The 17,092-nt window shown below is 39.6% G+C and overlaps 1 protein-coding gene across 1 annotated transcript; it reads right to left on the reverse strand.

Annotated features, from left to right (window-relative positions):
- Positions 1 to 622: 622 nt before the first annotated feature.
- Positions 623 to 16,814, reverse strand: LOC107780083 (uncharacterized). Its single transcript, XM_016600605.2, has 9 exons — positions 16,260 to 16,814; positions 15,648 to 15,852; positions 14,904 to 14,994; positions 14,651 to 14,796; positions 13,064 to 13,307; positions 12,871 to 12,975; positions 2,410 to 2,592; positions 2,039 to 2,243; positions 623 to 1,274 (listed from the first exon to the last, which is right to left on the reverse strand). The coding sequence occupies exons 1-9, from the start codon at positions 16,483 to 16,485 to the stop codon at positions 790 to 792; spliced, it is 1,890 nt and encodes a 629-aa protein (XP_016456091.2). The 5' UTR covers positions 16,486 to 16,814; the 3' UTR covers positions 623 to 789.
- Between the last annotated feature and the right edge of the window lie 278 nt (positions 16,815 to 17,092).

Below are 17,092 nucleotides of genomic sequence, written 5' to 3' on the forward strand. Positions count from 1 at the left end.
TCTCCATCTTTGTATTTTCACTTGTGTCGATGCTCTGTTTTCTTCCGTTCCTCTTTTTTTTTTTTTTTTTTTTACAGCTGCTCGTTCCCTTGGGGTGGCGATTGCAGGTTGTTAATGGAGTGGGCTGCTATCAGCTTTCTTTTTGGAATTCAAGGATGATGATCCTCTCTTAGGAAGGTGGGCGGATGATCAGGTTTGTGAGGGGTGGAGTGCTGGGCGTTCTTGGAGAAGGGGAATGGAAAGGACGGTTGCTGCTCTCTCAAGAAGGAGGAGATCTATCCTCCATTGAAGAGAATGAGAACGAGATGGGGCTGCTGGTGGGCGAGAGATTGGGGGTGGGCAGCTTTTTTAGGGGTTCCTTGACTGAAGCTTTTGGTTAGGGATAGTTGAAATTTGAGTGGAGAGAGAAAAATAATACAAAGCTTATTTTATGGCTCAAGGGTAGGAGATAACCATAAATATATATTTGGCTATAAAAAATCAAAAGGTAGCTACGTAATATAATTTTTTGAAAGGGTATTTATTAAAATAAATAAGGTATCAACCTTTGCTATAGGAGGTAACTAATCCTTTTAAATATCCATTTACACCCCTGACTCTAACAGTGTAATATAGTCTTCTCTTATCCATAATATTTTGTCACCTTTTTATTATTATACAAGTAGTCTTTGTTTTTCTCTGTTTCCCTTCTTCTATTCTTTAAGGGAAAACTAAAATTGTTCGATACAAGGCATAAATAAAGCTCTAAATTACGATTGAACAGCAAAGTGAAAGACCAGCGGAGGAGATTTAGCTCTTGACAGGCTCAGTTGTGAGACCAAATCCAAAAGGAAACAAAGGATCATAATGTGGATCGCCAACATTCATGGGAAGCTGGTCAACTGACTTGAACCAAGTGCGCGCAAGTTTGCCTGTGAATCCATAGTCACCAAACAGAACATCAGCAACACCTTGGCCTTCACTTCCCGGAAGCCATGCAGCCACGAGGGCGTCTATATTTGCAAGATAAGGCCCAGTCACGACTGGACGCCCAGAGATGACAACCACTACACATTTCACAACTCCACAGACATTAGTTATAGTACTGGGACCAGGTTCAGGTATTGTAAGATTTGCACCATCGCCAAATGTCTCTGCGTAGGGTGTTTCACCTACGACAACAATGGTATAGGAGAAGTGGTTGGACTTTAGAAAGTTTATATCTGGATTGTCCCTGTAAACCACTTGTGTGGATGGATGGACTGTGTTTCTCACAGCAGTTAAAACTGTAGTTCCTGTATGTATCCAAATATATGAGAGCTTGTTCAGTCTGATGCCACAAGAACTAATAATTCCCATTCACAGAGTTTGACAATGAAATGACAGTAATCTTTATGAGTAACTTTATTAACATGAGAGCAAAAGGGTTTAGATCATTCTTTGCAACTCGTCTAAAAAGCAGAAATATTTGGTTTACAGTTTGTAGAAGTGGCCAAGCAATATTCAACTCCTGCCAAGACAATCTATGATCTATCCAAGCGGACCAAGCCTAATCAATTCACCTTCCCATTTTACTCCATCCCGAGTGACATTAAACTTCGCTGAAGAAAAAGCTTTACATGTCTAGGAATCAAGTACTAAAAGATGAGGCTATGTTATATTACTCTTGATGTCACCCTTAGATGAACTATTGCACTCACCCATTTTTAACTAATAACAGACGTATTTTTAACTAACTCCACTAAAACAACTACTGCTAAGATTTTTTCTGGATCTCTGCTCTAATTGAATTGCCATCTAAATTAGAGGCAAAGTTGTTCTTTAATAGAATTCTAAGACGTCGAAACAAATATAATGTGCACTACTAATAGCTAAGAGTAAACGTTTGAGTTTTATTTGTACTGAATAGAAGTGCCAGATGAAAGAAAACTAAAAAATTATCACAAACACATCAAGAGGTTGCAAAGGAGGAGTCTCAATAGTTCGTAATAACTGCTAATCAAGGTGTTTTGTCAAGGACAATATTTGATCCACAATGCCTTAAAGAACTGAGAGATACCTGTGGTAAGATCATTCCCTTCAATTCCCTGCCAACTCCTAGTCCAGCCTCCGCACTGGTAACCCAAATTGTCAGCGTGACTACCAGCCACAAGTATCTTCGCCACTTTTTTCGAAAGGGGAACTAGTGGCTGGCTAATAGCTTTCCCATTCTTCAATAGTACAAGTGATTTCCTCACTGCTTCTCTTGCTAATTCTCTGTGTTCCTACAGAAAGAATTTAAGTTGATAAAAAAGGAACTAACTCAAGGTTAGATAGATCCAGGTGAAGAAAATTCACATTCCAGAAAGGAAACTTGTGATTTTGACAGAGGTTGTCTCGCATCCTCTTGGAAAGGCTTGTCATGATAACTTTTGTGAATGGGGAAATTACCTGGCTTCCTAATTGGTTCGCTAAGCTGAGATCAGCCAATGGGTTCTCAAACAGCCCCATGACAAATTTAACCCTTAATATCCTCTTAACTGCATCGTCTATCCTGCTCATGGGAATGATATTATTCCTGACTTGGAAAGCCAGATCATCAAGAAATTCAGTCACGTTCTCCGGACCCATAATCTGCGACAATAAAAACTAAACGCATTAGGAAAGTGAAAAGTAATTACAACTTGAGTGGACTAATGCTGAGCTAATAGTGTCAGGTGACAATTTAGAGGGAAACGTGTTAGATTATACGAGTCCACCAAACTGTAGAGTACCTGGTCCTCTATGTGTTTTTTCTGAGAATGCTACTGAAACAGTAAGTAAATGAGACACGAGATTTTTACGTGGAAAAATCCCACACAAGGGGACAAAAACTTCACTAACTTGTAAACACTCTATTACAAGCCACTTTGTAATGACTCTATTACAAAGACTTTAACTCAACTAACTTGTGATACTCTTACCACAAGCCACTTTGTAACTTACTAGTTACAAAGACTTCAACTTATGACTAACTCTAGTCACAACACAAACTTAGAAAGTTAATGGTTTTACAAAGGGTTTCCTAAGCAACGCTTCTAGCTAAGCAATTTAGGAATTACAATAAGAACAATCACAAAGTTACAACTCAACTAAGGACAAAACAAATACTAGATTTAGGAACTGGTCCATAGTAGCGTTTAACTTTGTTCTTCAAGCTCTTGAAATTAAGTTCACTGTTTTGCAGAAGGCTTGAATGCTTGAAGTGAATTCTCAAGTGTTCAAGTGATGTTTTGATATAATCTTCTTGTTAACCTCGATGACATCACTTGAATGATGTAAGCACTTTAGTTGGTCAAAGGACAAGTGACCGCCGGAAACAGTGCAGTGCAGGCAGTCACGTCGCTTTCCAGCTGTGTCCAATTGACTTCGTACTGCTATGAGGGAACCACAAGGGTATTAGGTCCTTGTTCGGTTCTCCATCTCCTGAAGCTATAGCAGTTGACATTTAGCTGGAATCCGTTGATTTGTAATGTAGCCCAAATGTGTCAGGTTCCGTATCTGGTTCTTGACAGTAAGTTTGTTAGATCATCAAAACATAAGGCAAAGACATTGAAAACCCATCAATTTCCCCCTTTTTGATGATGACAAACTTAGACATTGATAACATGCATTTAGAGCAAAGAGAACCAGATAAGGTAACATGAACTTCATAAGTTCCTCTGACTCTATACTTCCCCCTTTTGGCATCATTAAAAAGACACACGCAGGGAAACATCATAAAGAAGTCTAGCCTAGCTAACTCATGCCATATATGTGCACACAACATGATAGAGAAGAGAAACAAAGAATACAAGCAAGGAGATACTAAAAGAGGATAGATTTTATATATTGAAAACATATGCCTTTGCTTAAAAAGCAAGGGCAGAATTGGACTGTTAAAAACAGGAGCAGCACTGTTACATTCCAACCACATATAAAAAAAAGAAACAAAACATCTGCCAAATCATAAAAAAAATTCCAGAAACTGGTCACTAGTGGGGTTACTTAGGGGGCACTAGGAGTAGAGGGCTTGGAAGCTTGCAGCAAGAGTTTGGAGAACTAAGTCTATTCGGGCATTGGACGACTTTTGCTCATTGAGCAGTTCTGCTTTCAGATTCTCCACTTGTGCCCTGAGATCAGCATTATCTTGTGCCAAACGAGTCACTTCATCATTTGACGCCAGAGTCCCTTGAGCTTGCTGACCTTCCAGGATAGGATTCCTAGCTTTCAACCTTCGAATCTCCTCAGTTGCACAATTTTGAGCATTAATGAGTTGTGAGATGGTTGATGTACTATCTATCCCCCCATTCTTTTCTATACATTCACATTCTTCCAACGTTGTCTGTGAGATAGTCTGCTTCTTAGTTCCTATCTTGCCTTGCCCCAGCGGCACCTTAAAAAACTTAAACACTTGCGTAAGCAGAAACCCGTAAGGAAGACCATGATTACCATCCTTAAAGGTTACTACTTTTTGCATGTGTTCGATCATAATAGCAGGCAGGTTGACAGGATTAAAGCCATTCAGTTGCTCCATTAAAAACAAGTCAGACTTAGAGGTCATGGACCTCCTCTCAGCACGATATAACAGAACTTTGTTTACCAATTCGAAGAGCAACTGATAAATAGGGAGTAGTGCCTTCTTGTGGATCTGGTCCCCCTTTTGGTTCGCATTGTCCTTTACCACAGCATTCCGGAAATTATACTGACATGCATCATTCACACTAGTCACACCATCCGTAGGGACTGAGAATATCCCGGAGCAAACTCACATCAAACACAATGTCTACATTATTCACCAAGGCACAAATATGGTCTGTATCAACGGGGAAGAGGCTGGCATAAAAACTTCGTACCTCGTCCTCATACACTTTGGGTGCATCCATTTGAAACAGATGTTCCCATTGTTGGAACTCAACCATTGCAAGAACTTGCCGCATACCAGCCATATCAGAGATCGCTGGGTCAAACGTACGACCCAACAGAACCTTTTGGTGCCTTAGGCGTTCTGAAGCAGAACTACCTTCACTCCTCAGCTTTTTCACAGAACCAGGTTCCTTAACAGTTTCAGACTTTCGTTTGCCAGACTTAACATCACTTGATTTCTCTTTTCCCTTAGACTTGACTAACATATCCTCATCAGAAATTGAGGGCTCACTCACAACATCCTTCAACTTTGAACTGGGGGTTGAAACTTTCTTTACTGAAGCAGACTGCTTCTTTTTCTCGGACCTTCTCACCAAGGAACCAGGTTCCTTTGGTGTTTCCTCTTCCACTTCTACCACAGGGACTTCTTTGTCACACACAACAACATTGTTTTTCACCAGTCTCCTCTTTTTCTTTTGACTACTCTTTCTGCTCTTTTGAAGGGCAGAATCATAAGCTACCTTCGCCTGTAACCTTGTAGTTGGGCGCTTAGTAGAAGATTCAGGGGTGATAACTTCCTTTCTCTTGACTAGGAAATCCTCCTCTTCACTAGACCTTGTCTCAAGGCTCTAGGATGTCCAAGGGCTCAACAGCAAATGCAGGAGCAGAACTAGCCTGGGTGTGAGAGCCCTGTCCAGTTTCCTCCAGAGAGGGGGGGTCAGGTTCCTCACGAGAGGGCCCAGTAGTTTCTGCTAGTGCAGACTTCAACAACCACCATGGCTCCTTCTTCCCCTATACCCTATGTCTTGTTCCTTTGAGACACGGAGGCGCCAGAAATTACCTCATGTTCTTTCCATCAGCAGATACCACAAATATAGTCGCGATATTTCCTTCCTCGATAGGCTACATAGCCACCACATAATCTGAAACAACAATGGCAGAGACTTCTGCGACCTCAGGACTTTACCTTGTTCTCCATTTTTCCCTTGATCAACGGGAACTTCAGAGGATAGAGAAGAGAGATCAACAATTTTAGGGGTTTCTGCGATGGTCGGCGTAGAACTAGAGGGAGACGAGAAGACTGGGTTAGGAGTGATTTTAGTGATGAGAAAAGGAATAGTTACAGAGGACTCAGTGGGGACGGAGGACTCACTAGGTTTTTCAGTGTTAGAGATGTCTGAGGCAGGAATTGCTGGGTTTGTGTCAGCCATTGAAGGGATAAAGAGAGAGAATTCTTGGAGAAGTTCTAACGGAGGATTGTGGTCTGTGAGGAAGGGAGATGGTTTTAATAAAAGAGGATAATTATGAGGAGAGAGATTGAAACCGGTTCTGAAACGGCAGTTGTGCTTAAAGAGTTGCAACGTTTTAGAGGGAGATGGAACGATTTGAAGTGAAAAGACGTGACAGCAGGGTCTGAAAAGGTGGATGACATGGCAGTTGATATTTGTACCTTTTCAAGACGTGTATTAGAGAATGCACAAAGCTATTAACTTTTGGTACAAGAACCAGGTTCTTGACCTATTATTTGAAAATATCAATCCTCGTTTATCATCCATGCACTGCATGTACAGCTTCTATACTCATCATGCGTGTTTACCTGCAACAGCATTGAAGTGAGTTAGACTTGGCCAGAAAACACTTTAGCTAGTTTTACCTGAAGGTTATTTTCATAGCCAATTGATGAGGAATCAGGTGCTCAATTGGGCTTCAAAAGCCCCAACTTCACCCTGTTTCTTTCAAAATGTTCCCTACTCAATGCTTTGGTGAATATATATGCAATTTGGTCTTCTGTGCTGCAGAACTTCATACAGATCAGCCCTTTCTCCACATTGTCTCTCAAAAAATGATGCCTCACATCAATGTGCTTGGTCCTTTTATGTTGAAATGGATTCTTGGCCATGTTGAGTGCACTGGTGTTATCACATAGAAGAGGCACACAATCAGCAAATACCCCGCAATCCTCCAGTTGCTGCTTAATCCATAGGAGTTGAGCACAACATGATGCTGCAGCTACATATTCTGCTTCAGCTGTAGAAAGAACCACTGAGTTTTGCTTCCTTATGCCCCAAGAGATAAGACATGATCCTAGAAAGTGAGCCATTCCAAAGGTGCTTTTCCTGTCCACAAGATAACCTGCATAGTCAGCGTCAACATACCCAATGAGATTAAAACTGTCACCTGAGGGGTAATATAGGACCAAGTCCTGTGTTCCCTTAAGGTATCTCAAAATTCTTTTGGCAACCTTCAAATGAGATTCCTTCGGATTTGATTGAAACCTTGCACATAGCCCCACACTAAAGACAATATCAGGTCTGCTGGCAGTGAGATAGAGAAGAGACCCAATAATGCCTCTATACATAGTTTGATTCATAGGAGATCCAGTTTCATTCATGTCCAGTCGAGTAGCCGTAGCAATGGGAGTTTTTATCACCTTTGATGCTTCCATATCAAACCTCTTCAAGAGCTCCCTGATGTATTTCTGCTGGCAGATGAATGTACCCTTTGTGGACTGCTTCACTTCAAAACCCAAAAAGAAATTCAGTTCCCCCATCATGCCCATTTCAAACTCACTTCCCATGAGCTTTGCAAATTCTTCACATAGAGAGTCAGTTGTTGCCCCAAAAATGATGTCATCAACATAGACCTGAACAATGAGCAGGTTCCTTCCCCGTTTCTTTAGGAACAAGGTGTTGTCAATTTTCCCTCTTTTAAAGCCATTTTCTAAGGAATTTTGACAGCCTTTCATACCAAGTTCGAGGAGCCTGCTTCAACCCATACAATGCTTTGTCCAGTTTAAACACATATTCAGGGTGTTCATGACATTCAAACCTTGGAGGTTGCTTCACATAGACTTCTTCCTTAAGAAGTCCATTCAGAAATGCACTTTTGACATCCATTTGGAACAAGGTGAATTCCATATGAGATGCAAAAGCGATTAGGATTCTAATAGCTTCCATGCAAGCGACTGGAGCAAATGTTTCATCATAATTAATCCCTTCCTCCTGATTGTAGTCTTGAACCACTAGCCTAGCCTTTTTCCCTGTAGTGTTTCCATGTTTATCAAGCTTGTTCCTGAATACCCATCTGGTTCCTAAAATTGTTCGATCTGAGGGTCTAGGTACTAGGTGCCAAACATTGTTCCTTTCAAACTGATGTAGCTCATCTTGCATGGCTGTGATCTAGTCTGCATCTTTCCGGGCTTCTTTGATATTTTTGGGTTCTATTTGGGAAAGGGCGGCTAAGAAGGCAAGTGAATTTCTGGCTTTTGACCTGGTTTGTACTCCAGAGTCTAGGGGAGTGATTATGTTGTCAAGAGGATGAGAACTTTTGTGTTTCCAGTTAGACAATTGAGGTTCATTTGTAGAGGAGAAGGGTATAGTTAACTGGTTCTCTTGTGTCCTTCTCTCAGGTACTAGTGGAGTACCCTGGACTGCATCTACCACTCTTTCTTCAGCTTCAATGGTTGTAATTGAGGTACCTGGTTCCATTGAAGAAGAAGCAACATTGTCTTCACTTGGCTCTTTCACTTGGCTCTTTCACTTGGCTCATCATATATGTCTTTTTATTTGTCATGTCAGTGACTTCACCAGGGACTAGTAAGGGTTCTCCATCTTGATCCTCTTCAGCACTCTTCTCACAGGAGGGATAGGACTCATAAAAAATAACATGAACACTTTACTCAACACATTGAGTCCGCTTGTTATATATCTTGTAAGTTTTGCTTTGAGAAGAATAGCCCAGAAATATTCCTTCATCACTTTTGGCATCAAATTTACCAAGTTGATCTTTTCCATTGTTGAGAACATAACATTTGCACCCAAATGCTCTTAGGTGAGTTAGCTTGGGTTTCCTTCCATTCAACAACTCATATGGGGTCTTGTTTAGAAGAGATCTGATCATGCACCTGTTCACCAAGTAGCAGGCAGTGTTGACAGCTTCAGCCAGAAGTTCTTTGCGATCCCAATGTCAATCAACATTGTTCTTGCCATTTCTTCAAGAGTTCTATTCTTCCTTTCTACTACTCCATTTTGCTGGGGGGTTCTTGGAGCTGAGAAGTTGTGAGCAATGCCATTTTCATTGCAGAACTCATCAAATTTGGCATTGTCAAATTTTGTTCCATGATTTGATATGATACATGCGACTCTAGACTTCATCTTCACCTGGATTTTCTTCACAAATGCCACAAACACCTCAAATGTTTCATCTTTAGCTCTAAGAAACAAAATCCATGTGAATCTGGAGTAGTCATCCACTGTCACAAAGATGTATCTTTTTCCTCCCCTGCTTTGCACTCTCATAGGCCCGCATAAATCCATATGCAGAAGATCGAGTGGCTTTGAGGTGCTTACATCCTTTTTAGATTTAAAAGAGGACTTCACATGCTTTCCTCTAGCACAGGCATCACAAACTTTCTGTATCTTGAACTTTGACATGGGTAGACCATGGACCAGGTCCTTCTGAATTAGTTTGTTCAGAAGATAGAAGCTTGCGTGCCCCAATCTTCTGTGCCAGAGTTCAGCATCATCATCAATAGCCTTCAGACAACTCAGATCCCCACTTTGTAAGGACTCAAAATCAGCAACATAGATGTTCTTGTATCTTTTGGCCACAAATACCACTTCACAAGTTACCAGATTAGTAACTGTACATATCTTGGACAAGAACTCCACCTTGTTTCCTTTATCACAGATCTTAGAGACACTCAAGACACTGTACTTCAAACCATTTACATAGTACACATTTTCAATAGAGTGAGTGAGTGATTTCCCGACTTTTCCAACTCTAAGAATGTATCCCTTTTTCCCGTTGCCAAAGGATACACTCCCTCCTTGCAGGGCTTTTAGTGAAAGGAAGTCCATGGTGTTCCCAGTCATGTGCTTTGAACATCCACTATCCATGAACCATTGTTGACTACTTCCTTTCATTGTTCCCTGCACAAGAAGATCAAGAGTTAGTTTTAGGAACCCAAGCAAGTTTGGGTCCCTTGTAGTAGGCAGGAGGATGAATAAGAGCTCTCTTAGTCCATGCAGGTAATGTGTTTTTTGTGGGTGGAACCTGGTCCCTTTTTATTAGTTACATTTTCAGCAAACACTTTGTTTTTCTGAATGAACTGGACCCTGGCTTGGCAATTTTCCTTGAAATGCCCATTGTTCCCACAGTGGGTACAACCAGTTATCTGGTACAGTCACATACTTGCTATGGGGGTTGTAAGGGGTTTTCTCCCTTTGGAACCCTATTCCCTGCCTGTTTTCACCATTATTAACGTACATGGCAGTGATAGCTTCTGAGGACCAGGTCCACTTTAGGGACTTTTCAAGATCATTTTTTACTCTTTCCAGTTCAGTTTGGAGATGCTTGTTTTTCTCAGTTTCAACACACAGCCTAGTTCTCACAGCTTTCAACTCGTTTTCAAGCCTAATGTGTTCTTCACTGGCTACCTCTTTTCCTTTTCCAGTATTTCCTGATTTAGATTCAGTTCCTAGTCCCTCTATTGTTTCCCCCAGGTCTGCAGCTACTACCAAGAGATCATCTCTTTCTTCCTCAATCTCAGTCACTCTTTTCACTAAGGCCTCCTTTTCTTTACTGAAATTCTCAATGGTTTCCTTATGATCAACAACTACAACCACAAAGTCATCTCTTTCATTCTCTATATTGGCAATTTTTTCGGTTAAGACACTTTTTTCTTTCTCTAGTTCACAAATGGTTTCCTTCAGATCAACTACACACACTACCAGATCATCTCTGGTTTGTTCAGCTTCCCCTAGTTCTAAGGTCAAGGCATCCTTATCCTCCACAAGACTATGATAGGCATCAATCAGAACATTAGCTAAAGACATAAGTTTCTTAGGAGAGTAGGATTTCAGATTTCTCTGAACATCCCTAAAATTTACCTCATTGTTGTCATAGTCTTCATAAAAGTTGAATCATATTCTTTTTCCTCGCTTTCAACTGTCATCATGGCGCTGTCACCAGCATCAGTTTCATCTTCAGACTCACTGGAGTTGTCTCCCCATGCTGCAAGAGCCTGTTTCACCACATTGTCAGCAGATCTCTTCCTTTTGAAGTCCTTGTCAGGAACCGGGTTCCTCTTAGCTGCTTTCTCAGGATTATACTTGGGGAACTCTTGCTTCAGGAGAGGACAGTCTTTGATGAAGTGCCAAGGCCTTCCACACTTATGGCAGAGATCATAGTTCTTTGGTTTGCTAGAGCTGCCCCTTTTCAGCATTCCTCCATTTCTTCTGACCATCTTCTGAAATCTTTTGGTTAGGTAAGCCATGTCACTGTCTTCCTCACTTGAGTCATTGCTGTCAGCTTTGAGAACTAGATTCTTTTCTTTTTTTGGTTCTCTTCTTTCACTGTCTATCTTCCTCTTCATCTCGTAGGTCTTCAGATTTCCAATCAGCTCATCTATGGTTAGCTCCTACAGGTCCTTTGCTTCAGTAATAACATTCACCTTGCTTTCCCAAGAACTAAGCAGGATGCTGAGAATTTTCCTCACTAGCTTGTTTCTAGGAATGGTTTCACCAAGCGAGTGTAACTCATTTATGATGGAGGTGAATCTTGTGTGCATATCTTGAATAGATTCATCGTCCTTCATCCTAAAGAGTTCATACTCGATAGTGAGCATATCAACCTTAGATTGTTTTACTTGAGTGGTTCCCCCATGAGCTACTTGCAAAGCTTCCCATATCTCCTTAGCAGTATCACACGCAGAGATTCTATTATATTCATCAGGTCCTATTCCACATACCAAAATCTTCTTGGCACGAAAATTCGTCTCCACAGCTTTCCTGTCTGCATCGGAGTATTCTTTTTTGGTTTTTGGCATTGAGAATGGAAGTTCTTCAAGTACCTTTGTTGGGACGTAAGGATCATCACATATGACATCCCATAACTCAGAATCCTCGGCCATGATAAAATCATGCATTCTTGTCTTCCACCATCCATAGTATTGCCCATTGAACCTGGGTGGTCTGTATGTAGATTGTCCTTCTTCAAAATTTGGTGGAGCAGCCATCCGGATCCTTCCTAGGTGTTAGCCTGATAGGAGGAACCCGCTCTGATACCAATTGTTAGATTATACGAGTCCACCAAACTGTAGAGTACCTGGTCCTCTATGTGTTTTTTCTGAGAATGCTACTGAAACAGTAAATAAATGAGACACGGGATTTTTACGTGGAAAAATTCTACACAAGGGGACAAAATCCACGACTTACACTCGTAGGCTTTCAACTTCACTAACTTGTAAACACTCTATTACAAGCCACTTTGTAATGACTCTATTACAAAGACTTTAACTCAACTAACTTGTGATACTCTTACCACAAGCCACTTTGTAACTTACTAGTTACAAAGACTTCAACTTATGACTAACTCTAGTCACAACACAAACTTAGAAAGTTTATGGTTTTACAAAAGGTTTCCTAAGCAACGCTTCTAGCTAAGTAATTTAGGAATTAATATAAGAACAATCACAAAGTTACAACTCAACTAAGGACAACACAAATACTAGATTTAGGAACTGGTCCATAGTAGCGTTTAACTTTGTTCTTCAAAATTTTGAGAATTAAGTTCACTGTTTTGCAGAAGGCTTGAATGCTTGAAGTGAATTCTCAAGTGTTCAAGTGATGTTTTGATATAATCTTCTTGTTAATACACCTTGATGACATCACTTGAATGATGTAAGCACTTTAGTTGGTCAAAAGACAAGTGACCGCTGGAAACAGTGCAGTGCAGGCAGTCACGTCGCTTTCCAGCTGCGTCCAATTGACTTCGTACTGCTATGAGGGAACCACAAGGGTATCAGGTCCTTGTTCGGTTCTCCATCTCCTGAAGCTATAGCAGTTCGCATTTAGCTGGAATCCGTTAATTTGTAATGTAGCCCAAATGTGTCAGGTTCCCTATCTGGTTCTTGACAGTTAGTTTGTTAGATAATCAAAACATAAGGCAAAGACATTGAAAACCCATCAAAACGAGTAATTACATATTCTATAACAGGCAACTTTGGTATTAATCCTTTAGACTGACCATGTCAATTCCAGCAAGAACTCCAGCCTGAATAGAGTAAGAGTAATTCGCATGGGGTGGATCGGTAATCTTGTCAATACCGTTCCAATCTGAAATGACAAAACCCTGATATAAAAAGCAGCATAAGATATGATGATCAGCAATCTCCCCACTATATTTAGACCAATAACTTAGAACAAAGCTGCTTTTTTACTTTGAACTTGAGCTTTCCCTTGAGAAAACCAGTGATCAGATCACGATTAGCATGCATCTTCATACCATTCCAGCTTGAGTAAGATATCATTATTGTTGAAACTCCCTTTATAATGGAATCAACATAGGCTGGCATGTGGATGCTAAGTAGCTCATTTGCACTGATAATAGTGTTATTTTCATCAATGCCCTTGACAGTGCCACCATCGCCCACAAAGTGCTTAGCACAGGCTGCTACTTTAATCCTAAAGCACATTTGCATATATAAGGGATGTTCGGTGATAAACACAAGCCACTAAAAAGAACTTTTCTTAACTATTCCAAAGCAATTTATACTAGACTTCTATAATGGTATTTTGCACAGCTTACTGTTATTCTGCTTGAAACTTGAACATTTGTATATACAATTAAGACTCAGTCCCAAACAAGTTGGGTCGGCTATATGAATTCTCACTAATCATGTTCTCCGTTTAAATTCATCACAAGCCAATGTTATACAAAGTAAAAAATACAAAAATGATATGCACCTTGTATTTCCTATTGGTAAAGAATCCATAATAGGGCTAAAGGACTCCTAAAAAGCATAGACCTAAATTAAATGAATTAGCATGACAACAAATTTCCAACTAACTGGTGTCGCCAATATAAATCTTTTTCTTCCATTGTGCGCTACCTTTTGCTAGGTCTGCATTGATTTTAAGAGATTTTAGGTCTTTCACGACAATTTCCTTCCATGTGATTTGAGGACTACCTCGTCTCCTTTTAAAACCTTCACTCACGATGGTTTCACATCTACGGACCAGGACATCTAGAGGTCAACGCAGGACATGACCATGTTAAGCGATATTCTCTCATTTATCCTCAACGTATGGCGAATGTGGTCGTTTTTAATCTTGTATATCCTAAAGAAAAAATTTCTCATATAATGAAGGTTAAGAGGACCATCGTAGATAATTTATAATGCCATTATCACACTTTATTGTTCTCACTTGACTAGGAAGGAACAGAAAATTTTGATTCTTCATTATATCAGACTTTTTCCATACTAAGGTTGAAGTAAAAGTTCAATTCTTGTAAGTAATGGCAAAAGTTCATTTCTTGTAAGTAATGGCTGTTTTTCAATTCCTTTTTGGCAAGCTATGGTTGTCTAACATCCTCGAGAATGTTTAAAGTTTCAGAAAAGGATTAATAAATTGGGACTTGGGACAAAATAAAAAGAAAATATAAATTAAGTAAATCGTGATGGAGGAAACAAATATTATTTAATGGAATGAAGTAATAGATTTAAGAAGTATTGGGAGAAGTAACTTATCCAATTAAACAAGTAACCAATGTCATTGGAGAGCATATTAGATAGATTTAAAGACTATATGTGGTTGAGGATGTGTACTGAAACCAAGAAGGTCACAGTTAGTTGAAAGTTAGATCACAATTCTCCTGAAGTCAAATGAAGTTACATTTTTCTCAATTGGCTCATCCAATTTCCCCTAGAAAGGCATATTTAATTTCATTTATAGTTCTAACATGCCAATGAGTTCACCAAACAGAGTAAAAAAGAACAAGGATGTGAAAGACTAGAGATTCTTACTTTCCTTCGACAAAAGGAACACCCTTACGGGAGTTCGCTGGAATATCTCCCTGTAAACCAGGAATGATCTCAGTCATTGCTCGAACAATTCTATGATCTTCGCTGTAGCTTTCGAAGCACCGACCCCATCTTGGATCTCTACAGACCTATGATAACAGGTATCAAGCAAAGATAAACACCCAGACTTGTGATGAAAGTATCAAATAAAGACAATAAATACCATACAGGCTACATATGATGTTATGGTACTCACGGCGATACAAGGTGCAAAAGTATAAGGGATTCCTGTAGCTCTGACTTCAAGAGCAGTTGCAGCCCCAATCCGCTTCACAAGCTGTGGGTCTCTATTGCGAAGTTGAGATAATTCCGAATATCAGTATATGAGATGAAAGAACTTCAAGAGCAAGTTGTAAAAGAACCAACTGCTTGGTTAAATCTCTTCTTTCTCTCAAGGAAAAGAAAGGTTAAATCTCTTCTATTTCCTTATTTGACTATGATACAAATAAAATATACGGCACAATATACTTCCAGCCATAATTTTGAAGCCGTGCTTCCACCCTCACACCAAGCAGTAAAGAGAAACAGGGCAGGGAGTCTCAGCAACCCCATTTATGTAAGCAAAATAATGAAGGTTCAAAGACACAAATTTCCAACGCAAAATGTAAATTCAATTTTCCTCGAGAGTATTGTAATCACCACTAGGGGTCAAATACTCAATCTCTAGAAACGACTCCTGATTACAGACACTCTTGGAGATCTTCTAAATTAACAAGTCAGCCCCACCTCCCAAGTTTATGCAATGTGATTCCATGGCTTAGAACCATAATGACGGAAACATCAAATCTTCAAGCCTATCAAGTCCAAAAGTTGAAGCATAGACTATATATCACAAACACTAACCATGTATATTTCTTCTAATTTCACATTCAGTATAAACATTTACAAGAAGAATGCCGCTCAATAAGTTGCAAATAATTGTTACTACCATTTCCTTTACCTTGTGACTCCAAGGCCAACATTGTGTGGAAAAATTGTGGCTTTGTAGACATTGTTGTGCCCATGGACTGCATCAATTCCATAGATCATGGGAATACCAAGGCGTGTTGAAAGGGAACCCTTCTGAATCTCATTAACCATCTTTACCCAGTCCGCAGCAGTAGCTTTTGGAGCTGGTTCGCTTCCTCCAAGACTCAGTACACTCCCTGCCACAATCAAATCATTCACACTTCACTAAACCAGAAAAGGCAGGCTTTCATTCACACTACACTGCACCTAGTACTCTTGTGCAGCAAAGTGGCGGAGCCAGAAGTTTTAACAAGGGGGTCAACAAATTCAAACCTGCAACCTATACATATATGAATTATAACAAGTACTATTACTACTATGTCTCAATCTCAAGCAAGCTGGGTTGGCTATGTGAATCCTCACTGACCATGTTGCTCAATTTAAACTCATCTTGGTGCAATATTATACAAAATAAAAATAAAAATTACTACTAGAAATCTCGAGGTTTTGTACTAGCAATATATATATCTTTTTTAAAATTTTAATAAATGATACATCTCCATTATGGTAATGTAAAACCTCAAGATTTTTGTGAAATGCTTACCAATGAAGTAGTTCTTCATGATCTCAGGTGAAGCTAAATGTCTCTCAATCTGAGTCATCTGACCAATTTTCTCTTCAAGACTCATTCTGTGCATCAAATCCCTTATTCTAACATTCAGTGGCTGTTTTGGGTCTTTGTACTTCATGTACACTGCTTCAGTAACACCAGCACACAAGAACAACAGCAGAAAACCCATCATAATTGTTGTAATTGCAAATTTCCCCATCGTTAATGCCTAGAGTGCTCTCCACTATAAAAGTGGAGAAATCAAATGAATAGCTTTAACAAAAAGTTTAAGGATAGGAACTCAGTGCTACTGCTATTGCAGCTCTATTCAGTAGAATATCAAGTTAAAAACAGGAAAAAAATCTATTCCCTCTCTCTTAATTTATATGCTGCTGGAGAGAGAAAATGAATCAATGGTCCTTCCTTATGGTCCTTAATGAGTTAATGATATGCACTCTAACAGATATGGTCCTTCCTGATCTAGTCCCTCTCTCTTCCTTTATATGCTGTTGAAGAGCCACGAACTACCGGTCGGGATCCTAAATGTTATATTTTTGGATTCAAAATATATAAATAGGTGTAAAAAATATTTAGTGGCCAAAATATATAAAACATAATTTTGAAGGACGTTTTACATTAACGTGACGTTAAGGAAAAACGCATTTCAAAATTGCGTTTTATAAAAACGTCTCCTTTTCACTTGAAATCAGCGAAGGTAATAAATTTTCTGGAAATTTTTAACAAAGATTGTTTATGATATATCCTAAGTTAACCATTATTGCTTATTGAGTTTATATAAGAGATTTTTTAGAAAATCAAGTTGAACT

Source organism: Nicotiana tabacum, chromosome 8 (genome assembly GCF_000715075.1).
Source record: "Nicotiana tabacum cultivar K326 chromosome 8, ASM71507v2, whole genome shotgun sequence".
In the NCBI taxonomy this organism is placed as follows: Eukaryota; Viridiplantae; Streptophyta; class Magnoliopsida; order Solanales; family Solanaceae; genus Nicotiana; species Nicotiana tabacum.